The 25,635-nt window shown below is 39.2% G+C and overlaps 1 protein-coding gene across 4 annotated transcripts; it reads left to right on the top strand.

Annotated features, from left to right (window-relative positions):
* The first annotated feature begins 7 nt into the window (after window positions 1-7).
* LOC138922030 (ATP-binding cassette sub-family D member 2-like) lies at window positions 8-20,942 on the top strand. Of its 4 annotated transcripts, XR_011435126.1 has the most exons (8): window positions 8-169; window positions 2,596-2,699; window positions 4,668-6,293; window positions 7,837-8,017; window positions 13,527-13,655; window positions 16,470-16,591; window positions 19,942-20,110; window positions 20,848-20,942. XR_011435126.1 is itself a non-coding variant. In XM_070258810.1 (5 exons), exons 3-5 carry the CDS (start codon window positions 4,995-4,997, stop codon window positions 19,947-19,949), a joined length of 1,488 nt encoding a protein of 495 aa, XP_070114911.1. In that variant the 5' UTR covers window positions 8-169; window positions 2,596-2,699; window positions 4,668-4,994; the 3' UTR covers window positions 19,950-20,081. The 4 variants fall into 4 exon arrangements, 2 of the variants coding, with proteins under 2 accessions (XP_070114911.1, XP_070114912.1); XR_011435127.1 differs by lacking the exon at window positions 13,527-13,655 and having other exon boundaries at window positions 16,459-16,591; XM_070258810.1 differs by lacking the exons at window positions 13,527-13,655; window positions 16,470-16,591; window positions 20,848-20,942 and having other exon boundaries at window positions 19,942-20,081.
* The last annotated feature ends 4,693 nt before the right edge of the window (window positions 20,943-25,635 follow it).

A 25,635-nucleotide genomic window follows, 5' to 3' on the forward strand; every position in this document is an offset into this window, starting at 1 on the left:
CTTCCGCGTCTCCCGGCAGCCTCTGCGGTTTCTGCGGCGACGCTGTCCTGATAGGGCCGCAGGGGACGCCGTGGGAAAGCAGCGCGTCCGAAGGAGGAAGAACACAGCAGTTTCAACCGGTCGGGCGAAGGAACCCTCAAGAAATCAAGTGTCGGGCTGTGGCCGCAGGGTTAGTGTTTGAAACCACCCCCACCATAGTTTTATTTACTTTGGTGTAGGTCTCAGCCTTTTTCTTTTTAGGTCAAAGAACAGACTGAGGGGAGAAAAAGAAGGCAAGAACAAAGATATGGATCCGTAATCCTCAAGATGATGTTTCCATTCCCACATCACTCCACATCCAAATCCTTTAAATATCTTTCACGTGCAGTTTCAATATTCAGTACACAGTTGTTTATTAGAAATATTGCGCTGTAGTAACTTACCATTTTGTGGGTTTCTTAGAGAGCTTGATCAAAACTGGGTTTAGCTGTAAAGACCCAAAGACTTTAAACACCTTACCGAAAAAAATCTCAAAACGAAAGTTGGATTTTAGTGATCGTTTCTGTGTTATGTTTGTATATCCTCACAAAATGTTTATCTTACACACTGTTCTATGATATTTTGGTTAGAAACTAGAAATCTCCTGTACCAAACAAATGCACAAAATGGTTTTTTTCCCCCAATTGTCATGATTGTTTTCCAGATTTTTAATCTGGGCAACCTCTCATTTTCAAATATGATACATTTTCTGTTAACTCATTGGGAAATAGTGCCTAAAATATAGTTGCCTAAAATAGGATTATGTGCCCTGGTAGACATCGTTTAATCATAGAAATACTGATTTTTGTCACAAAAATTCACCAAAGTATATCTATCATTGGTTTGAATTAAACCAAGTGAGTATAGCATTTCAGAACAAATTAGTCTTCGTCATGGAGTAGCTCATCGTTTTTCAGTAACTAAACCATACAGTCGAGTCAGAAGCAATGGCCCAGTGCGTTAGCCTTTCCTACTTTCAACATTTTGAAACAGGTACAAATTAACTAAATTAACTAGAAGGGGAAAATAATTTTATAGAGGATTGACTGACCTTTTAAAATATATTCTATAGGTAGAGACATAAAGGACAGGTTGACCAATCTGTTGAGAAGAGTCAAGAAGTGGGAGCTGGATAGAACCGTGTCTTCTCTCTGACTAGAGTCACTGCTTTCCTTCCAGTCACAGAGAGGCAGTGGAAGTGGTCAATTAGGCTAAGGAAAGATTAATCTATGAGATACATCCTCAGACAAGATATTTGCTGGGTTTTCCTTCACAGCAAAAGACATTTCATTATGAACCAGTTATTAGGTGGTTATTTGTAACAGATGAAATATTGACCTAAGATCTCATCTTCATTGTGTTTGTGGCTCACATGAATAAGGCTAGCATGACTGGTAGATAATGAGTCAAATGCTGTGCTATTTTAGGGCCAGTAGGGCAATTAGGTAATCTCGGGTCAGGAAACAGTTCAAGAAAGGAATACAGCACAGATAAAATACTACTTAGCATTTGCTGAGAAGGAAATGCATCCCAAATCTTAAACCTTAATTTGTCTTTACTGCTAAAAATTATTTACTCTCTGGTGATTTACTATCTAAACACATAATACATATTATCTACATTATACATTTTTATTCATATACTTATATATGTAGGTCTCTTTATTATAAAAATTTATTTCTGATGTTTTACTGTTTAGAAAGCATGTAGTTTTCCTAATATATGTGTATATATATAGTCTCTAATATATATATAAAGTCTATTTAATCCTGCTCTTCCATGGTTGTTGGTAATGTCCACTGTGACACTGACATTGAGAGTATCACACTTGAGAACAGAGTAATTTGATAATTATTGCTTATTTTTTAACTTTCATTCATTTTCAAGATCTTTTTTTAAGATTATTTCTCCTCTCTTAAGAAAAATTTTAATGCTTTCCCATGTAAACACATGTAAAGTTGAGAAGATTGAGTGGAAATTAGGCTGAATTATGTTTACTATAGTAACAAGTGACTTTTTTTCACTCTTTTTTTCTCACCTAGTTTGAAATTCAAACTAAATTAGCATTCTTTCTGCTTTAATTGCATGGCAATATAAAAAATGAAAGAAGTATCTTGACATTCTTAGTTTCTTACTTAAATATCATATATTTCCAACTGGAATTATGTATCTGTTTTCCTATCATCTTGAATTCTTCCTCTGCCTTCCCTGAAGTCTTGAGCTTGGTCTCAGATGCTAGGACCAACCCTGACTCTTGGGGGTAGGGTAGAGTGAAGGGTGGGAGTGGAATTAAAATGGTGATAGTTACATCTGTACTTAAGTGGCTCATCATTAGGTCAAATCTCACATTAACCTTTTCCCCAGTTCTAGTAACTGGCCTCCAACCTTCCCTGCACCACAATTCCGGTAACCAAATTTCTGTCTTTCTATCTTGATTATTTTCCTCATTCTAACAAGTCTTTCACTCAAGCCAATAAAAGCTTGTTCCTATACCCTAGCTTCATTATCAGTTGATAAACTGACCTACCTACAACTAAGTGCAGGCCTGATTTGATCTCTAACCTTCTTTGCTTCTAGATTTCCCACTGCCCTGCTCCTCCCCTGATGTGGCTGTCCTATGCCAGTGATGCAGGCCACTTGCCTCGACTGCCAGCTGCTTGCTGACCGGCGTAACCCTCTGTGTAAGTGTTCTGCCTGGCTGAACATCCTCCTATCACCCCCAGCTAAGTTTACCCTGGCCCTCCACCTGTCTTATCACAGTCAGGAGATGTGACATAAAGAATTAAAGTTTATAAGGGTAAGAGATCCTTACTTTGACACGTGAGAAACGTGAGATTAGGAATAAAAGATTTTGAAAATAACCACTATAACACTATGATCTCTACATACAGACTTAGAAAGTCTCAATGGAATGAATGATAGATTGTGCTGCTAATATGGTCAGCTATAAAAGAAATTTGCATGAATTTGCCACTCATGTATTAGTCAATCTGCTGAATTGAATGCAAACAAATGAAAAGAGACCTGTGATGATTCTTGAAATTCATATAGGTACATGGGAAAGGAGTTTTAAAAGTTTAAGGCTATTGTTACTTATGAAAAGGAGAATAGTTCTTTATTCACAGTAAACTGAATAATGAAGATCATTCAACACTGAAACAGGTTTTATATTCTAGCACAAGGGTTGGCAAACTTCTTCTGAAGAGGGCCAGATAGTGAATATTTTAGGCTCTGTTTCATCTATCCAGCTCTGGCTCTGTGGCTTGCAAGCCATAGAAAATAAGTAAATAAATAAATGGGTGTGGCTGTGTTCCAATAAAACTTTATTTATGGACACTGAAATAAAAATTTCATGTAATTTTCATGCACCACAAAATATTATTATTCTTGTGATGTGTTTTCAACCATTTTAAAATGTAAAAACTGTTCTTATCTCAAGGGCCATAAAAAAATAGGTGGCAGGCCAAATTTGGCCCACTGGTTGGGTTATAATTTGCCAACCTCTGTTCTAATTTAATGCATATCTTCCCAGGCTTCCAGTTGACTAGAAATGTGTATGTATGTTGTGGGGGGTGGTGGGTGTGGGGAAGCAAAAATGCTTTTGCATATTCGAAAACACACTCATCCTTACCTAAACATTTTACATATTTAAAAGTATGCAGAATTTTGCTTGACTGTTTAGCAGTTTAAGTCCTCTATTAGGGATGTAGGGAAAATTTTTTTAACACTCTTTGTTTGAATCAAATAACCAAAGTGGGAAGTAGCCAATAGGTTATCTCTAAGCCTAAACAAAACAAGCAAAACAAAAGTTTGCAAAAGACAAAGAACTCTCAAAAAAGGTCCCAGAGAAGCTATTTCCACCATCTAACTCCAGTTGGATTCCCAAATGGTTAACTTTAGGTTATAAAGTCACACACCTCCAAGTAACAACTATCTAAAGGACGCAAGAGGGTGGTAGAAGTGAAACACTGCTTTTTTTTATTCAATAGTCACCTTGTAAATAAATACCAGTGCATCAGATCTCCATTGCTAAAAATAGCAGTTGTGGGGCTGGAAGATTTTTATTGTAAGGACAAGTAAACATAGAGATGGAGATATAGCAAAGAACTATTTTCTATAATGCAGAAGACTTCTCTCCTATTTATTTACAAAATATGCCCTCAATTACGACTTGTCTGATAGATTCTGGGACTTCATGAGAAACACAGGCAGAAAAAATAAAATAAAATGGGACTGAAAAACAGATCTAATTATTTGATAGTTTGCTTTCTCCAGTGTCCCTCCCGCTTGTCTCTTTCCTCTCTCTCCCTTTCAGATTCAGTCCATACCCTTTCACATTCATTTCATGTTGGTCCTCTTGCCCCTCCTCCCTCATCTCCCTAGCTCCTTCTGCCTCATCTCGTTTTATAGCGCTTGGAAATTTCCTTTTCTTTCTGCTCTTCCCCTTGTGGTATCTACTAAAACCTTAGAGGAGTGATGTATATTCTGAAACTTCTGTGCGTTTCTAAGTGACGCTGAGCATGCTCAGTAGCTGGGGCAGGTTTTGTCGCCCGCAGCTGCCCTGATTCGACCTTTCCCAAAATAGACATTTAACTCTTTGGACTCCTGCCTAAGGATGTAATTCGCTTTGCTTTCTCCTCATTTTCAAGGTTCAAAGGGAAGCGGCGAGGATTCCAAGGTCCCACCATCCTCACAGCCAATGAGGGGCCTGTGAGGGAGGAGCTTGGGGCAGCTTAGTGCAGCTTGAGCTTCTGAGGGAATCATCCTCAGTAGGTGCAGTGGAGTCTGAGCTCCGCTGCACCTGTCACAGCAGAACAAAATTGAAAAAAACAAAAGCAAAATTTAAGAAAAGAAGAGAAGAAATGCTGCGGACTATGGAACCCTGTAGGACTTTCTGAAACATTTGCTGGGGATTCTGGTGGATCATGATCTTTTAAAACCAATTCTTTTTGAAGCCGGTTTGGGTAATTGGGAAAATGACACATATGCTAAATGCAGCAGCTGATCTAATGAAATGGACCAGATCTAGCGCTGCTAAAAGGGCTGCCTGCCTGGTGGCTGCGGCATATGCTCTGAAAACCCTCTATCCCATCATTAGCAGGCGTTTAAAGCAATCTGGCCACAGGAAGAGAAAAGAAGCAGCTTACCCGACTGCAGAGAACAGAGAAATACTGCATTGCACCGAGACCACTTGTAAAAATTCTTCGCCTGGAGTGAATGCAGATTTTTTCAAACAGCTACTAGAACTTCGGAAAATTCTCTTTCCAAAACTTGTGACCACTGAAACAGGGTGGCTCTGCCTCCACTCGGTGGCTCTGATCTCGAGAACATTTCTGTCTATCTATGTGGCTGGTCTGGATGGACAAATCGTGAAAAGCATTGTGGAAAAGAAGCCTCGGGCTTTCATCATCATATTAATCAAGTGGCTTATGATTGCCATCCCTGCTGCCTCTGTGAACAGTGCGATAAGGTACCTGGAGTGCAAACTGGCTTTCATCATCAAATTACTCAAGTGGCTTATGATTGCCATCCCTGCTGCCTCTGTGAACAGTGCGATAAGGTACCTGGAGTGCAAACTGGCTTTCATCATCAAATTACTCAAGTGGCTTATGATTGCCATCCCTGCTGCCTCTGTGAACAGTGTGATAAGGTACCTGGAGTGCAAACTGGCTTTCATCATCAAATTACTCAAGTGGCTTATGATTGCCATCCCTGCTGCCTCTGTGAACAGTGCGATAAGGTACCTGGAGTGCAAACTGGCTTTCATCATCAAATTACTCAAGTGGCTTATGATTGCCATCCCTGCTGCCTCTGTGAACAGTGCGATAAGGTACCTGGAGTGCAAACTGGCTTTGGCCTTCAGAACTCGCCTAGTAGACCATGCCTGTGAAACCTATTTTACAAATCAGACTTATTATAAGGTGATCAATATGGATGGGAGGCTGGCAAACCCTGACCAGTCTCTTACTGAGGATATTATGATGTTCTCCCAATCTGTGGCTCACTTGTATTCTAATCTGACCAAACCTATTTTAGATGTAATCCTGACCTCCTATACGCTCATCCAGACTGCTACATCCAGAGGAGCTAGCCCAATTGGGCCCACCCTATTAGCAGGGCTTGTGGTATATGCCACTGCTACAGTGTTGAAAGCCTGCTCTCCCAAATTTGGTAAATTGGTGGCTGAAGAAGCTCATAGAAAAGGCTGTTTGCAGTATGTGCACTCCAGAATTATAGCCAAGGTTGAAGAAATTGCCTTTTACAGAGGACATAAGGTAAGATAGAAATTAAGATGATGGGTGAAATGTGAGACTGTTCGAGCTGCCACTGCAGTGCTAGATACCATCTGTTGTACTGTTGATGGACCCACTTCTTTAGCGTTTTAGACTCCGATGACATCTAAACCTGTACTAGAATGTATGCTTCCTTACCCTTTTTACTCACAAGTTGTTAAAGAATTATAGAGTGCAAACTTTTCTAAAGTTTCATGAGAATAAAATTTTCAGCACTCAGTCTACTTAGCCTCAGTTACCCAAACATGCTCAGAATTATCTCTGAAGCATTTTCTTAAAACTTAAATCCTAATTGGTTGTAGAACATTAGAAGAAAATGTGTTTGGAAACTGAGTAAACACATGTCCATTGAGATGGAAAATTTAGGATGGTATTCTCTTGGTGTTACTATTGAGGGCCCTTTGTTTTTAAGAGGAAAAAAGACCCTGTCCTTTTACATGAAAGACAAGTTTAACAATTTTGCATGCCTGGTCAGCAATGGAGGGTCCTCAGTCCTAAGAAGTGCAGGAGAGTGTGTCTCACAAATGGCATTTCCAACTCTTAGTTAATGTTCAGCACCATGTTTGACACAAATAAAAAGAGGCAGTGAAATGAAATTTTGTCTGGCTTTGAGAGAAAAGCTAAGATTAGAGAAGAAATGAGGAGGAGAAAAGGAATTTCAGAACGTTATTTCTGAATACTAAAGATTTTCGACATTAAGCAGATCCCTAAAATAGTTAGCCTAATTACATAAACTTCCAGAGCATTGAAGTAACCTCAGAATATTAAATACGACCAAATTTTTTAAGGTGATGCATCTGAAATCTTAATACAAATGACTTAGTACAAATGAAATATTCAGGTATTCTTAAGTTGAAATGGTATTTTAATTCCCAAGCAGAATTATTTACTTTTTGAAGCATCATTAGTTATCAAGACAAACGTTTACAGTAGTAGGAATCTGAAGAAGAAAATTTAAAGCAAATTTAGGACTTCTACTCCCCCTTGAAAATTGTCCTTATATGTTGTATTAGTCATATTGACTTGTGATTCTTCTTGAATCATTGAACTCAGTGATTTAAATTATACCATGCTGTAGGCTTCCGGCATTTAAGACAAAATCCAGCAAATTGAGTTAGTTCGAAAATGGAATCTAATTACACATATGTGTGTCATGTGTTTATTTTCAAATATTTTTGGTGTGATCAAGAAGGATAAAGTTCTAACATTGTTTACTCATGTCTTATAGAATATCGTTTAATTTTAACCTCATGCATGTAATTTTGAAATAAAAATTATAAATCACTGACATGTACTTTATATTTACTAAGTATCATGGGTTTTTTTCAATAATATAGGTGTGACCAAATTAAACAATAATGACTCATTCTTATATTAATCTGTATTTTTTAGTTGTTAGAATCATAGATCATACTATACTAAGTAAAACAAAATAATGTGTACCTATCTTTAAAGAAAGCCTTCAGACATACAGTATTTACTCTTGTAACTCATGCTGGGTTCTTGCCTCTTTTTCCCTCTATAGGTGGAAATGAAGCAACTCCAGAAAAGTTACAAAGCTTTAGCCGATCAGATGAACCTCATTTTATCCAAACGTTTGTGGTGCATCATGATAGAGCAGTTCTTGATGAAGTATGTTTGGAGCAGCAGTGGACTGATTATGGTGGCTGTACCTATTATCACTGCAACTGGCTTTGCAGATGGTGGTAATGACATTTATGCTTAATCTTCAATATATGTTTAGGATTATGTCTCTTGAAGGTGTCACTGCTGGTTTTGTGTGAGTGAAACTGAATATGTAGCCATTTTTCTGTGGTCATTAATGGTCAGAAACAAAGGCAGACTTTGCAACATCCAATAATAATACCTGCAATGTGAAAGGAGATAAGTGGCTCAAAAGTCCTTTCCAGTTGTGAGATATTTCAAATTAATATCTTGAAAAGCAGTGTAAGTTCTCTCCATGTGTTTTAAACTTCAGTTCTGCACATCCCATGTATTTAGTCTATAAATATTCTATAACTGGATCTGCCCTGTTTTGTGATTTGAAGAGTTGGTTGACTACATTAGGCAACTAGGAATATTGTTTTAGGAAGTGCTTCACACCATGGAAGGAGATCTCCTCTACTTGTAGGTAACATAGATAAAGCTCCTATGTAGCATGATTTGGTGGCATTGTGGGGGTAGGGGTTGTCAAGCTGCCCCTGTCTAATTCTAGCTATCACCACCCCAGTGGTTTTTACCAACATTTTTCATCTTTGGGATAACTAAGAAAGATAAGGACAACAAGAACAATATTAAAACGTTCTGTAATACTTGAGATGGGAGTTTGGGTCTTAATGGGCAGAGACAAAGGGGAGTTAATTAAATTAGCAGCATTTTCTGCTCTTCCTCCAAAATAAAACGTTCCCCCTTCTCTTTAAAAACCACTTGGTCAAAATTGGCCTTAGTGTTGAAGTAACTAAATAAAAGCATGGGCTTTGTAGTAAGACAGAGCTTAGCTCAACTCTTGGCTTTCCCTCTTCCTGCCTGTATCCTCTCAGTCATGTTAATTAAACTCTGAACCTCCATTTCCTCATCTGTAAAAGGAGAATTGGAAAGGCTACTTCAGAGGACTGTTGGGAGGATTTAACAGAATAATGTTTATAAAGTACAGAGCATGCTCTTGACGTTCTTGATATAGAGTGACAATTATTACCTAGGAAACAAAAGGCAACACTGAGAATAAGGTAACAGAATTCACACTATTTTACGGCTATTTTTGGTGTAGAATTAAGAATTAAGTTATTTGTTTGAAGTCATCTAATAAAAACAAGTAAAAGAATTACCCTATACTTTAATATTTTGAAACAGTGCTTCAATGCTTTAACCAATTATTACAAAAAAACTTGTCAAATTTGAGTCATTCTTAACCTAAAATTGTTCATTTTAGTAAATTGGAATTTGTCAATCCCATGTGATAAGACTGTAGATATACCAAATATACTCCACAACTCAACTGTCTAATACTGTGTTTAGACCACTGGGAAACTGAATTTTATCTATTTTTATGTTTTCAAAGTTTTATTTTTCAAAAAATCATTTAAAAAGTTTATATTGAATAAGGTGTTGTTGGTAATAGTATTTTTAGACATAATCCTTTCATTATAAGATAAAATAAATTGCTTTTTCAAAAAAGTATTGGAGAAAAAAATGACACAAAAATTTATGGTCTTGAGATTAGTTTTAGTAAGACACAACAAAATTATCAGATATTCATAGTGGGTCTAAGTATATGGATGTTTTAAAAGGTTCGTATATAACGTATAGAGACAACACCAATGACAAGATCATGGTGTAGTTCTCTTAGTGCTTGGAAGCACGGGTCTTATTACAAAACCCCAGAGTATTCAACATAGAGCAGAGAAAATGCAGCTATTAATGGTGACAAATTAACCCCACAGAGACCAGTAAGAAGTAAACAGTATATGCAAAGAATCTAACAATCTTATTTCTATGGGTGATGTAATAAGATATTTAAAAATAAATCCTGAAAATATCATATTAAATTAAAGAAACAACATTAAAATTTCACATTGAAATTATGATAATCACAGTGATGCAAGTAAAATAAAGTAATTCTTAAAGCTTCTTTTCAAAAGAGGATTTTATACAAAGAGAAGCAGTATAAGAATGTCATAGAAGAAAAAAATAAATTCGTATGACAGCATTATTATGAGAAGGTGCTTCAATATCTTCTGTAATTTCTAATGTTACTATATATACGCTTATAATGTTTGTACGTATTTACTAAAGACATTTGACCTACAATGATTTAACACATGAAAATATTGTTAGCGTTTTACTCATACAAAATTATTTTTTCTAAATAATGATATATCTTTGAGGCTTTAGGTCTTGGAATTACATATCATATATTCTAATCTAATCTTCAGTCTTAATTTACACTTATGCCCTGAGTTGTCCCTTATGTTAGAGATGAATTAAATACATGATACTGTATATTTTAAAGCAAAAATAGGTGGAAAAAGTGGGTGAATGAGAGAAGAATGGCAAAGAGAAAAGGGAGAAAAAGTAGGATAGAGGAAAAAAAGACAATACAATAAAGAAGCAGGCCACTGTTCAGATCTTGACTCAGCTATTTAGTAGTTATCCATCCTTGAGAAATTTGCATAAACTTTATATGCCTCAGTTTTCCTCTCTTAACCATAGGTATAGTAATATATATCTTACAGAATTATGAAATTGTATATAATGTATTTAATGTGCTTTGAAACAGTTCTCAGCAAGTAGTAAGAATTTAGGTGGATCATTGTTAATATTTATTCTATTCTTACCATGTGGGCTCTGGCATCAGATTGCCTGGGTTCAAATGCTTACTCTTTTGCTTACTAGGCTATGACTATGGGCAAGTCATTTAACCTTCTTGTGCTTCAATTTCCTCATTTCTGAAATGGGAGAAATTATAGCAGGGTTGTTAGGAGGATTAAAGAAGAGTACATGTGTAAAACTTAGAACAATGCCTGCTTCATCGAAAATGCTCAATAGACATTTGCTGGCACGATTATTGTTGTTAAGAGAGCAAGATATTTAAAAGTGATTAGGAAGTCAGAGGTAAAAGTGCAGATAGGAGGAAGAGCCTGCATAGTTTTTTTGGAGGAGAAAAGAAAAATAGTTTTGTAGTAGATTTGTTATACCACCCACCTACAACTTCAAGTGAAATCTTATGGTTAGGACAGGATTATGTTTATATTCAAGTTCACATTACAAAATTGCATGTGGAATCATGCCATTTTCACTCAGACGAGGAGCTTAGAGGTCATCCAGTCTGGAGCCCCAGATTTGCCTCAGGGCACACAGATGGTTAGTGGAAGCACTAAGGATAGAAGACATTATGTGATTCCTAGTGTGTTACTTTTCTTACCTTCATCACGCTACCTCCGTTTAGCTATATTGGAACTTAGTCTATAAGGGACTTAACTTAGTTTGAGACCAAGCAATCGTGGGAGCTAATGCTTGAAATAGAGGCATTGAAATAGTTAATTATATATAGTTTCTGTTATATTTTCTTAGAGGACATTACCCCTTTCTTTGCTTTGTATTAAGAGAAAGACTGAAATTATGTCAAGAAAATAGTTACCTGGGAGCTGTATCTCAATTTTTTAATATTATAGGCCACTTTTCTTCTCTTCATATCAAAAGCAGTTCTGGGCAAGGCCAGGGAAAGCTACTTATAGGTCCCTTCTGCCGGACCTTATCACAGACACCTGACAGGCAGTGAACAGTGCACCTAAGCCACTAGCACTGCCAGTAGCGTCCACATGTTGGTGATCTGCTAACGTGAGGTGGCACCTCAGAAGTAGCAACTGAAAGCACTCTTAGGAATGGAACTGAACTCTACCATAACCCTCATAACATGGGTGATATTTTATTCCTAAAATGTACTTCCAACAAGATGATCTCCATAGCTCCTGCTGCAGGAGTATGTCTCATATTCAAATGCCAAATTGTTGAAATATAATTTTGTATTTGGGTCAGTTTATATATGACTACTCTCTTGTTGACCAATTATTGTCACAGTAATTATCAGTTCATATCAAAGACATACTTTGTAGCTGTAATTAGCTATTCGTGTCAGGAGCTATAATTTTTAAAGTATAACATACATGCCCACAACGGCACAATCATTAGTGTACCACTCGGTGAACTGTCACAAAGTCAACCCATACACGTAAGCACCACTGAGAAGAAACAGAACCTTACCTTCATCCTAGAAGCTCCCATCCCAGAAACCCCTTCCCAGTCTTATCCTCATCTTCAGCCTCCTACCCCCATCCCCACTTCCTCCTGCCCCTGCCCCCATGCCACAGCAAAGGCAGGCATTTTACCGATCATTCATTAGTATTTGCTGGGTTTTGAGCCTTATATAAATAGTATCATGCAGTACGTATGAGAGTTTTAGTTGCTCCACATCTTTGTCAATGTTTGATGTGAGTCTTTTTCCTTTTAGGCATTCTTATGAGTGTATAAGCGTGCTTCATTGTAGTCTTAATTTGCATTTCTCTGATGACTGAGGAGGTTAAGCACTTTTCATTTGTTTATTGGCTACTTGGATAGCCTTTTTTATGAAGTACCGATAAGTTTTTTCTTCATTTTTAAACTGGCTTATCTGGTTTTTGCTTGTTCATTTGTAAAGCTCTTGTGTATTCTGTAATGAGTAGTTTGTCAGATACACACACACACACACACACACTCAAATCTCTTTTCCCACTCTATTCTTGCCTTTTCAGTCTCTTAAGTGTCTAAGAGAAGTTCATAATTTTAATATAGTTCAATTTATCAATCATTTTCTTTGTTGTTAGTGCTTTTTTTGTCCTGTTTAAGAAATATTTGTGTCACCCAAGGTCATAGAGTTATTCTCCTATTTTTTTTTTTTTTTTTTTTTGAGGAAGATTAGCCCTGAGCTAACTACTGCCAATCCTCCTCTTTTTTTTTCTGAGGAAGACTAGCCCTGAGCTAACATCCATGCCCACCTTCCTCTACTTTATACATGGGACGCCTACCACAGCATGGCGTTTGCCATGCGGTGCCATGTCTGTACCCGGGATCTGAGCCAGCGAACCCCAGGCCATCGAGAAGCAGAACGTGCCAACTTAACCGCTGCACCACTGGGCCGGCCCTCTCCTATTTTATCTTCTAGAAATTTATTGGTTTTTCATTTCACATTAAGATCATCAGTTAGAATTGATGTTTATATATGGTATGAGGTAGGGTAAGATTCAGATTTGTCAAGGTGGCAAAGATAAAACATAAATGACAAGAAATAAACTCAGATTGTAAGTCCAAAGAAAAAAGTACAGAAGGGTAGCCTGCTTTTTTAATTTTTAAAAAATTAATAGACAATTTTCTTTAGAATAGTTTTAGGTTTACAGAAAAATTGAGCAGAAAGTGTTCAGTTCCCAAATTTCCCCTCCTCCCATAATTTCCCTTGTTATTTACATCTTGTATTAATGTGATACCTTTGTTATAACTGATGAACCAATATTTATACATTAGTAACTGAAGTCCATAGTTTACATTAGGATTCACTCTTTGTATTATACAGTTCTATGGGTTTTCACAAATGTATTACATAACCTTAGTTTTAAATCCTTTCTCACCTTTTCAGTGAAATAGCAACAGATGTGACCGTGTTTCAATATATCCTTTTATTAGCAGAGCTGAAAATAGCAGTAAAATGAGAAGATATAATGTTAAATATTAAATCCTTAAGTGAGGCACTTTTGACAACGTATTCAAAATATTTGGTGAGGAAGATAAAATGTGTTGATCTGGGATACAAAATAGGTGAGTGCTTTAGGTCATGAATTTATATCTCTGACACTGAGGAATGTACCCTTCTCACAGAGGCTATGCAGTTGGCTGTTGTGAGCATGGCAAAATACTACTGGCACTGCTCTCACAGTACTTTCCAAAGAACAATCCGTAGAATAAAAGTCAAATGAAATCTGTCCAGAGCTATTTGTAATTTTGTTGCTAAAAGCACGAAGAAAACCCAATAGGCATTAATCTGCTAAAGCGACGTGGAAAGTACCATGCCATGTCAAACACCAGTTCATCTGTGCTAGTGTTTTTACTTCTTAACAGAGACTGTCAGTAAAAGCTACTATTTAAACCGCTTTTAACCCAAATTCATAAAATCCCATGATTATTTTAGATCACCAGCCAGATTCTCTATGAGCCAAAACTATTCTTAGTGCTTTAACTGATTCAGCAATTCACTATTTTGGTAGCTTGCTGAGAATCTTTCGGTAATTTTTTTGTGTCTATCTAAATTTTGTCACACATTTAAATGTAAGAATATCTACATTCTGTTTCCAGTCTATTTATTCAATCACATTTTTCACTCCTCACTTATACCAGCACTCAAAGCCTTTCTTTTTTCATTCCTCAGGGAAACTCACTCACTTCAAGGGGGCTAACAGGAGTCCTCTAGAGCAGTGACAATAGTAGGGCTAGGAGGAACCACATTGGACTATTTGTCCTCTTTTTTTTTTTTTAAAGATTGGCACCTGAGCTAACAACTGTTGCCAATCTTCTTTTTTTCCTTCTTCTTCTTCTCCTCCACAAAACCCCCCAGTACATAGTTGTATATTCTAGTTGTGAGTGACTCTGGCTGTGCTATGTGGGACACCACCTCAGCGTGGCCTGCTGAGCGGTGCCGTGTCCGCGCCCAGGATCCCAACCAGCGAAACCCTGGGCTGCCAAAGTGGAGCTCAGGAACTTAACCACTCGGCCACCGGGTGGCCCCTAGACTATTGTAAAAGGGCCCCATGAACTCATGGTGATTCTCATACTCGGGTGAAATCAGTGCCTGACACCAACCCATGCTGTAACTTGATCAAGCTGTTTATCATTCAGTTGGCATTGCTTGAAGTTTCCCTTCTCTGTCCTGTTGCTTATACTATACTTATGATCTATTGAAATTATATGTGGTCTTCAAGGCCTCACTCACAGTCTACTCCTCCATGAAGCATTTCCTGTCTCTTGCAGCAAGAAATGATCTTTGCCTCCTCTAAACACCTCCCATTAACTCTCTTCATAGGCTGCCCTGCATAGTTATTTGGGAACTTATCTTCTCTCTCCTACCAAACTGTAGGCTCCCTAAGGAAAGAGTCTGAAAATCACATTTATCCTTGCATGTCCTATAGCACCTTGCCTAATTTCTTGCATATCTAGGTGTTCAGTAAATATCTGCTGAGTGCATTTTACCTTATATTATGCGTGGATCTCTTTCAAACCCAGCTGAGCTGTCTGTGAGCAAGTAAATATGAAATTATCTGGTAGTCATAATAGGGCATAAGTTAAATATTTGCACTGATATGGAGAAAAAAAACCTTTGCACTGAGATAAGTCAGAGAACAATAAATATCAAAGTTAGACTATGACTATCTATATCACTCTAATTTCTTCATTAATTTTCAGCTTTTAATTTAGAACTTTGGAAATAATCTATAGACGGGCCAGATAGAGACTCAAATTGTTGGAAAGATTAAAATAATGACTTGGAGAGAACAATTTTGAAGAATGAGACTAAATTAAATAGATATGCGATAATAACTAGAGAAAATAATAACAGCTAACATTTAGAGAACTTATTATAGGCCATAGATTAGACTAACACTTCATTTGTATTTCACCTTAAAACAACTCTTTGAGATAGAATTGTTTGAGATAGTATTATTGTCTCCCTCATTTACAAATGAGAAAATAGGCATGGAGAGGATAAGTGGCAAGTTCTACTTACCTTACTACCTGCCAATAAGTAGTAAAGCCTGGATTCAAACCTAGTCTGACTCCTCTTAACTGTAATTCTGCATTGACAGTAATTTAGGATGTTCATTCATCTATCCATCCCATCCGTGCATCCATGCATCCATTCAATACACATTAAGGAGTACTATGTGCTGGAGACTCTGCTGAGTACTAGGAATAAAGAATAAAACACACATTCTTGACCCTTAAGAAACTTAAAGTCCATTGGAAAGGCCAGCAAAAGTTTCCAGGGAAACCTTTACTAAAGAGTTAACTCTTGAAGAAAGAGCTAGACAAAGAAGGAAGAGAAGTATATTGAAGTCAGAAGAAATCATGTATGCAAATAGCAGAGGATAAATAGAGTGTTGCATGTTTGGGCTGCCGCTAGACTGTAGAGTGAGGGTTGGTTGAAACAGGTAGACAGAGGCTGGATTATGAGGGTCAGCTAACTTGCATTTCTATTAAAGGAACTACACTAGAAATATTTGCTTGTATTCCTATTAGTAGTATTTTATTGACCAAATCCATAGTATTTGATTGCCTAGCTGTAATAAGGGCAGGGAGTTGAATTTGGAAAAAGTTAAAAGAATGCTAAGTGAAAATAGTCATAATTCCTATAGACTTACTTTTGTTCCAAGTCTCCTTCTAAAAAAATAATGAAACAAAAGAAAGCTTTAAATAAAATCTCGTACAAATATTGTATTTTCAATAATTCATTAAATTTCTAAGAAATTGCTGGTACTAATGAAAAATTTACATGTGGTTGTTTTGGCCATAATTTCATCTGTATAAAATAAAACATTTAGTTACTTGAAAAAACTCAATAGTTTTGTAGTTTGCTTTTAGATCTAGAGGATGGCCCCAAACAAGCTATGGTTAGTGAACGGACAGAAGCCTTTACTACTGCTCGAACTTTATTGGCCTCTGGAGCTGATGCTATTGAAAGGATTATGTCTTCATACAAAGAGGTACTTGCATTTCTCATCATCAATTTGATTAAAATAAGATATATGAAAATCAAGCAAAATGTAAATTACAAGATATACTTAGTATTTTGGAAACATTTTTCTCTACCAAACATTGCTAAGAGTAAGGCAGCCCTCCCAAGTATATTGCTGCTAATAACCTTTAATTTTTACACTTTCAATTATAACTCCTCTTTTTCTGTCTATAGTATGATGTATTTGTTTTTAATTAAAAAAAAAACCCACACCCCTAGGTGTGGATTCTGGAGCCAGAGTGCCTAAATTTAAATTCTTGCTCCAGTATTTACAAATTATATGAACTTACTCAAATTCCTTAACCTGTCTGTGTCTGTTTCATCATCTGTGAAATAAGGATAATGATAGCATTGACTTTGTAGGGTTGTTGTGAGTTAATACATGTAGAATGTTTAAAACAATACATATTAAGCAGTCACTAAATGTTAGCCAATAATATTACTTATATACCTTGCAAACTTTTACTCATCCTTCCTGACAAGTCAAGCCTCACCAACCACCTCTAAAACCCTCTTGTGATTCCACCTTCTTTCCGCCTTCGTTGCAGAGTCTGGCTCTACCTTCTCTGTGTTCACAGTACACCTGGTGCTTTACCACATTGTAATTGACTATCCCCTGCACCAGGCCCTGAGTGGAAAGCAGGAACTGTCTTACTCAGCTTTACATTCTTAATATCCATTTTAATGCTTGGAATGTTGTACGTGGTCAATAAATACTTGCTGAAAGAATGGTAATGACCTGCAAATATCACAGTGTTAAGACTGGAAATCATTTTATTCAGTTCAGATGTTACATAATATTCCCATGGACAGACATTCTCACTATTAATTACTCTTGTGGCTTTTGTATCAATATAAATTGCCAGAGCATCTTTATAAATTTAGCTGCCTATTAAATAAGCCTCGAATAAGCCATATAAAAGAGTTACAAAGTTTGTGATTTACCCACAAAACTTTTCAGTCTCATTCAACAACTGATTTCTTGAATTGGGTTAAAAAAATAAAAGTAAAACCAGTTGTTTAGGGCCACGTACCAAACCAACTCAATTTTAAAAAATTTTTCAAATAGTAATTTTGATAATCTGAAGACACAGTTTTGAGGATAGGTTTTTTGATTAATAAATTACTTATTAAAATTAAATGACAAATCAAAATTTTGGCCATCTCACATTAAAATACTTTGGTATCTAAGTCACAGAAAGAATATCAATTAGTTTTTCTACATTGTCTCCGACACAAAAACTGATTGCATTTTGCTTTATTTTGGCTGACTGTGCTTTGAATCACAGAATGTTCACTTCTAAAGAATCTTATTGCTGCTATGACAGCACATGAAAGCATCATGCATTCTCTGCTAGCTCCAGAGGGAGCAAGGGTCCTTTTTAGAGTTAGAGTTCAAGGGCAAACCCCCTGTCTTATATCCCAAAGTAATTTGTCCACAGTCACATTCTCAGGTTTTTTCAGACACTCTTGGCCCGCTCCACCCTGACTCCTGGTCTACTAACTCCTTGCCTCCTGCTTTTCTTTAATTGACCTCTACATTTGGTTTTGGACTTTTTATTTTTTTATGCAAATATATTTAGCCAGGTTTCTTTTGAATCCATATTTTGTTAATCCTTAGCTCTGTTTTCCTCTGCTTGAGAACTCAGGAGATTTTTGTGGATAACATTTGAGAAATTACCCTTTAAATAGCTATAACATTAACATATAGAAATGCGATACTAATCCAGCTACAGACCTCTCACACAGTAGAAACACGGTAGAAAGCTTTTGACAGTAATATGCACTCTTTTACTGCTTGTTTTGCACACACAAAAATCTTACACAAATGTCAGCATTGTTGTATTATTCCACAATTTATTGTTTAAGAGACATTTACTAGTGACCTGCCTCGCTTACTGGTTCCAGTTTCCTAGTAAACATTTCTGTAAGGGAATGGTTTTTGTGCTTTCCTTTTCACTGAGAAAGATGGTCTTGACAGGAGATGAGTCACCTTTCACAGTACCCTGACAACAAGGTGTTCTTTTAATAGAAAAACAGCAGGAGATTCAGCCTAAATTGGATCACTGGCAGGATAGGAGCAAGGTACCACTCTATTGAGCCTTATGGACTAAAGCAGAGATTTATCTCATCTTATCTTTAATCTCACCTAGAAAACAGTCATATTTAATGTTTTTCTTTGGGCATATAAATCATGTTTGGCTTGAAAAGAAGCTGAATTGTGGAATTTGGACTGAAAAGGAGTTGAAGATTTACATTGAGCTCACTCCCAATTTTGGTATCCTCTAGCAGGGATATTTTCTCTGCCAAGCTTAGGAATTTTGACAATCAATTTGACTCAGAAGCATTCATTTCTAATAAGAAAAATATGTATTTTTCTTCTATTTAAACCCTATTTTAAATTGAAAAAAGATATCAAAATAAAGGATCATAATTTCATTGAATGAACTTAAGCTTTTCACAAAATTTCTAATTTTCTGGAAATGAAATCTGTCATTTGAACGAGTCAAATCAGAAATTTGACTAAAGATTTATTTATTTATGAAGATTTTATTTTTTCCTTTTTCTGCCCAAAGCCCCCCGTACATAGTTGTGTATTTTCAGTTGTGGGTCCTTCTAGTTGTGCTATGTGGAACGCTGCCTCAGCATGGCTTCATGAGCAGTGCCGTGTCTGTGCCCAGGATTCCAACTGGTGAACCCTAGGCCGCTGAAGCAGAGCGTACAAACTTAACCACTCGGCCCCGGGGCTGGCCCCAAAAGATTTGTTTTTTTTAAGATCGGTACCTGAGCCAACATCTGCTGCCAATCTTTTTTTTCCCTTCTCTCCAAAGCCCCCCAGTACACAGTGTATATTCTAGTTGTAGGTCCTTCTGGTTCTGCTATGTGCGATGCTACCTCAGCACGACTTGATGAGCGGTGCTAGGTCTGCACCCAGGATCCAAACCGGCAAAACCCTGGGCCGCTGAAGTGGAGCGTGAAAACTTAACCACTTGGCCGTGGGGCCAGCCCCTTGACCAAAGATTTTTAAGTCTCACTAATATTCTGAAATCTTTACATTTTGTTTTTAACCGTGACTTGAATGAATAATTTTTTATGTGTTTTATAATCCCAATCAAACTTACATTGACACGTTGCTATGTTGCTCTCTTGAGAAACTTTTTACCGTTACTTGTTTTAGTTATCAGATATGTTATTTATTTTTCATGTATAATAAAATAGGATCTTTAATATTAAATCAAAAAGCTTATATGATTGCATATTTTTTTAAGTCTGTCTTGAGTATATTAACTCTATTTTATTTCTCTGTGTTGGTTTTAGATCACTGAATTAGCAGGCTATACTGCTCGAGTGTACAATATGTTTTGGGTCTTTGATGAAGTGAAAAGAGGCATTTATAAGAGAACTGCTGTCATGCAAGAGTCTGAAAACCATAGCAAGAATGGAGCTAACATAGAATTATCCCTCAGTGATACGTTGGAAATCAAAGGTATTAGACTCAAATTTTTTTGTATTTTTCCTGTATTTAAGTGTTTATCAACAGAACTAAAGTTTTTTAGAAGCTAGTCTTTAACAGATAAAAGAAACCAACATTTATTTATTTAAATAGTTATTCCTAAACTTAGTATTGCAGTGTGAGGAGTGGTGACTAACATTACCATTAAAAAAAAATTGTTACCTTTATTTAGAACAAAATTTCTAGAATTATTTTTGGAAACTGCACATATGGCAGAATGAATTGTTTGCTTTTAAAAATCAAATAACAGAATTAGAACTAATGTCATATTGTTCTTCATCATCCTATGTTTTTAAACTTATTTGGTTATCATATTTTTAAAAATTATATATAAATGTCTTAATTCCCTTTCTGGGGCACCGTGTTTTTTCTGTAAGAAAAGTTAATTTAGAGAAACAAGTAGTTGTAAAGAGTATGGCTGGGTTATATCAGATAGAGTTTAGCTTTGCTCTCATTATGATGTTGACATTAGGTTATTGGTAAGTAATGTTTCTGAGAAAGATTTTCCAAGTAGATGTGTCAAAACGTCCAAATTTACGTTAAACTTTTCTTTAGATATAGATATCTATATTTCACTTGGTTTTCTGATTTGTTACTGTGAATTATCTTTATAACGAATTTATCTATGTTGCATTATACTTTAAGTTATTTACGTAGTTAAGAATAACGTGTGATAACTTTTGTAACTTAAGTCGTTCCTTAACTTATAGGAGAAGTTATTGATGTGGATCATGGAATTATTTGCGAAAATGTTCCCATACATACACCAACGGGAGAAGTGGTGGCTTCCAGGCTAAACTTCAAAGTAAGATGATATTCAAAAATCTTCTGATTGTTGCCATCACACTAATAAAAAACAACACAGAATTCATGTACATTTGTTAAATACATGGAGGAGCATATGGAAAGGAGGGGAAATCAAGGAAGGTATGCACAGTGGCTGAATTACAAAAGCAGTTAATTCCTCAGAAAGCAGAAAGAAAGAGAAATTTGATGTCTACTGCTTTATTGCCAGGTTGAAAATTAAAATTACAGTTCACTGAGAGCCTATACAAGGTTCCCAAACGGTTTTTCACACTGCGTTTTCCCTCACCTGAAAAAACAGGCCAAGAGATTGTGACGATCCATAATTAGCGTTTTAATCCATTTGGCAGGACTCAGTGTTTTTCACGTTCTGTGATACTGGGATCTGCGTCTTCACTGTCATGTGTTAAACCTTTAAGTCTTGTCCAAAAGTCATGTCATTACCTAGAGAATCCTTCTGTGAATTCCAGGCAGGTTGCCATCTTTCTGCTTCCGCCTCCTCTCCTCACCTTTACAATGGGGAGAATAACGGTAACCTGCCTTTTGGATGTGAGGATCAAATGAGACAGTTGGTGCAAAGCAGTCGGCGCAGGATCTGGCACAAAGTGAAGCCTTCAATAAATTATGATTACAGTAGTTTTGACTTCCCTCCAGTCGGAATATCGTTGAGTTGAAGTTAGTGGCTATGTCACAGCTGTGTCTCAGGCTGGTGTCTGCCGCCCTGAGCCAAGCCGTAAAAATCCCTAGAATAACTTTGCAAAAGCCTGTTAGCCTCTTGAGGCTCCTACACTTCTTTATTTTATTTTGTTTTATTTTGTTTTATTTTACTTTATTGCAGTGACAGTGGATTCTAACATCACGTAGCTTTCCAGAGGTACGTTGTAATACATTTCGAATTCTGTGTAGATTACGTCGTGTTTACCGCCCAAAAACTAATTATAGTCCGTCACCTCACATGTGAGCCTCATCGCCCCTTTGGCTCTCTCCCCTCCCCCCCTTCCCCTACGGTAACCACCAATCCAATCTCCGTTGCTCTGTGCGTGTTCGTCATTGTTTTTATCATGTACTCATGAGTGAGATCACACGGTGTTTGACTTTCTCCCTCTGATTTATTTCACTTCGCATAATACCCTCAAGGTCCATCCACGTTGTCACAAATGGCCGGATCTCATCGTTTCTTAGGGCCGAGTAGCATTCCATTGTGTATACACACCACATCTTCTCTGTCCATACTTCCCTTGATGGGCACCTAGGTTGCTTCCAAGTTTTGGCTGTTGTGAATAATGCTGCAGTGAACCTAGGGGTGCATGTGTCTTTCTGCATTGGTGTTTTCCAGTTCTTTGGATAAATACCCAGCAGTGGGCTAGCTGGATCATACATATGGTAGATGTATTCTTAGTTTTCTGAGGATACTCCATACGGCTTTCCATGGTGGCTGCACCAGTCTGCACTCCCACCAGCAGTGTAGGAGAGTTCCCTTCTCTCCACATCCTCTCCGACACTTGTCTCCTGTCTTGTTAATTAGAGCCATTCTGACCAGAGGAAGGTGACCTCTCCTTGTAGTTTTGATTTGCCTTCCTCTGATCGCTAATGATGTTGAGCCCCTTTCCATATGCCTGTTGGCCACCCGTATACCTTCTTTGGAGAAGTCACTGCTCAGATCTTTTGCCCGTCTTTTTAATCGGGTTGTTGATTTTTTGTTGTTGTTGAGCTGTCGGAGTTCTTTCTGTGTTTTGGATATAAACCCCTTATCCGATATATGGTTTGCAAGTATCTTCTCCCAGTTGTTAGGTTGTGTTTTGGTTTTGTGGATGGTTTCCTTTGCCGTGCAGAAGATTTTTTTTCACTTTGATGTAGTCCCGTTTGTTCATTTTGTACTGTGTTTCCATTGCCCAGTCAGACATGGTACTTGAAAGTAGGCTGCTAAGACTGCTGTCAAAGGGCATACTGCCTATGTTTTCTTCTAGACGTTGCATGGTTTCGGGTGTGGCATTGCAGTCAGACCCGAGGAGGCTGCAGTTCCCCGAGAGCGAGCGTGTGGGCGGGGCCCCAGCAGTTCTCCCAGGAGGGTGTCCCTGTCCCTGTCCGCAGTCCACCGCCTGAGGGGGGGGGGGGGGTGGGGCGGGGCAGCGGCCAGGGAGCCTCTGGGCGGCGGCGCGCGCGCGCGCGCGCGGGGAGCGCGCACGGCTGCTGGGCCGCCGTCCGGGGAGGCGTCGGCCAGCCGCGCCTGCCTGCCCAGAGCCGAGCCCGGCGGAGTCCGGCCGCGCTCTGCTGCTCTCTCCTGGGCCGGGCTCGCCCGTTCCCCCGGCGTCCCTGGACGCCGCTCCGTGTCCCCGCTGCGCACAGCAGCCCGGGCCCTCCACAGCCACGGCCGCTAGCCTGAGGAGGCCCTCCTTCAGCTCCCGCTCTTCCTGCTCGCCGGACACGGACGACCAGGGCGCCTGCGAAGAGGATTCCATCTGGGAGAGGTACCTGGGGGCGTGGGCCTGGGGGCTGGTGGGAGGCGAGCGTGTCCCTGAGGAATAGGCTTGTGCGCCGAGAGGTGCCCGTCAGGCCGCGGGACAGCTGCGCGGCGCGGGCAGCGAGGGGGTCTCTTCGTGCGCTTCACGCGTTCGTGGAACGGGCGGTGTGTGCCGGGCACCTGCCCAGGGGCCAGCCTGGGGATGCGGTGCCCGGGAGTCGGGCGCTGAAGCGGCGCCCGTGGTCTTGGCTTCTTGGAAGGCCAGACGCGACGTCGGTAACGACACTGGTCTCGATGCGTTCTGAGGGGTGCAGGTCTCCCTCTTTTCGAGGCTACGTTCCGTTGGGGTTTTCACGAAGCCTGTCGTGGCCCTGAAGCTCAGGCCGGTTCAGGGGAAGTGGCCTGTGGAGGGCCGCGTAATATTCGTGTGCAGAGCCAGTGCTTTCCAAAGGCCTTGACTGGGCAGAAGTCTACGTGTTAGGGGTGCAGTGGGGGCTGTCCGGGGAGCATTGTGAGCACAGGTGTGTGTCCCACACTTGAAAGTCTGGCAAAGAAAGCGTGAGGCTGGAGGGTGCTCCGTTCGTTCCCTCCTTCCACAGAAAGTCTGGAGAGTTGACTTTGGGACTTCCTTTCCTCGGGTCGGTGCGTGTTCAGTGGTCTGGACACTTGGTGGGCAAGACTGACAGGGTGTTTGACGTACTGGACCTCGCAGCCTAGTTGGAAAGGACAGATAGGCAGCAACTAATTACCTAGGAGATACGTAAAAGCCATTCTGTGTTGAGTGCTGAGAAATACGGCATTTACTGTTAGACTTTGTGACTTAGGCAGTGATGTTTAAGCTGAGAGCAGATGCCTAAAAGCAAAGGAGGACTTGTGCGGGAGAGCGTTGGGACAGGGCAAGGGAGGAGGATGGCCTGTCAGAGGAGCTGAAAGCATGCCCTGGAGACTGGGGCCGCGTAGGGACTGTAGGGTGGGGAAAACCAAACTTTTCGATTAAGGCTGGCGCTTTCTATAGGCTTTCGGAGACTAAGCGTGGTGATTCAGCACGTGGACTCTGGAGCCAGACTCTGTCACATGGGTCCTAGCTCTGCCACCTACGGGCTGTGTGAACTTGGGCAAGTTACTGTACCATTCTGTGTGTCAGTTTCCTGATCTGTAAAACGGGGATGATTATAACACACACTCCATAGGTGAGTGTAAAGGTTAGAGGCTATTTCATGTCCGTAAAGTACTTAGAGCAGTGTCTGGCCTTCAGTAGGCGTTAGTAGTGGTTGATTAAATAAATGGATAAATGCATACATAAGTATTCAAGGCTTGGAGGCTGTCCCTCGTGCAACGTGTGAACTGGAATGGATTACACCCGGCTTTGTTTCCTTTCCAGCTTGCAGTTGCTACTGACCGCATCTGTGGCACTGTGGAATTAGAAATAATCTCCCTCGACTTGGCTGCTCTTGGTAACAGAATCTAATGCTGTCCAGATTATCCCAGGGAAATAAAAGCCTTGTCAGTAGCCTAGTAGGGTCAGGCTTATTTAATAGGTATCGCTTATATTGGTTTGGCTGGTATTTGTTGGTAACTTTTTCTTGGCAAAGCTGCTCGGTTAAAAAAAGTAGATTAGCTGTAAAATAGTTCAGACCCAGGGAAAAGTAGAGAGTCGTGTAAGCAGAGCACGCCTTTCCTTGACTCTCTGTCGAGAGCTTTTGTGACTCCAGCCGCTCTCTGCCTCAGACGCGGTGCCCTCTGCGTGTGCAGTCATCTAAACCGTGCAGGGTCCGGAACCGTGGAGAATCTAAGGCAGTGCAGTCATGCTTTGCTTAACAGTGGGGCTAGGTTCTGAGGAGTGCGTCACGGTCAGGCAATCTCGTGAGCGTGCAAGCACCACGGAGTTCATAAACCTAGATGGCAGAGCCTCCTATACACCTTGGCTCTATGGGACTAATCTTTTGGGACCCCCGTTGTTGACTGAAACGTCCTGATGTAGCGCCTGACGGTACTTCCCAACTCCAAGGGCACGGGAGTGTAGCCTGTGGGGCTCTGTCAAAGAACGGAGACGCTCGAGGCCTACTCTGGACCCACTGACTCAGAATCTACTGGGATAGTTCCCGGCTTTAAAGACCAGCCATAGTCCTCATCTGCAGACATCTCCTCAACGGTTTTCCACACCGGGTTTTCCCTCACCTGAGAAAACAGGCCAAGAGATTGTGAGGATCCATAGTTAGTGTTTTAATCCATT

This window comes from Equus caballus, unplaced genomic scaffold (genome assembly GCF_041296265.1).
Source record: "Equus caballus isolate H_3958 breed thoroughbred unplaced genomic scaffold, TB-T2T haplotype1-0000035, whole genome shotgun sequence".
NCBI classification, from domain to species: Eukaryota; Metazoa; Chordata; class Mammalia; order Perissodactyla; family Equidae; genus Equus; species Equus caballus.

Coding starts and splice junctions, on each gene's coding strand:
- LOC138922030 (XM_070258810.1), top strand. CDS start 4,995: ATGACACATATGCTAAATGCAGCAGCTGATCTAATGAAATGGACCAGA. Junction 6,294..7,836: donor CCTTTTACAGAGGACATAAG/GTAAGATAGAAA, acceptor TTCCCTCTATAG/GTGGAAATGAAGCAACTCCA.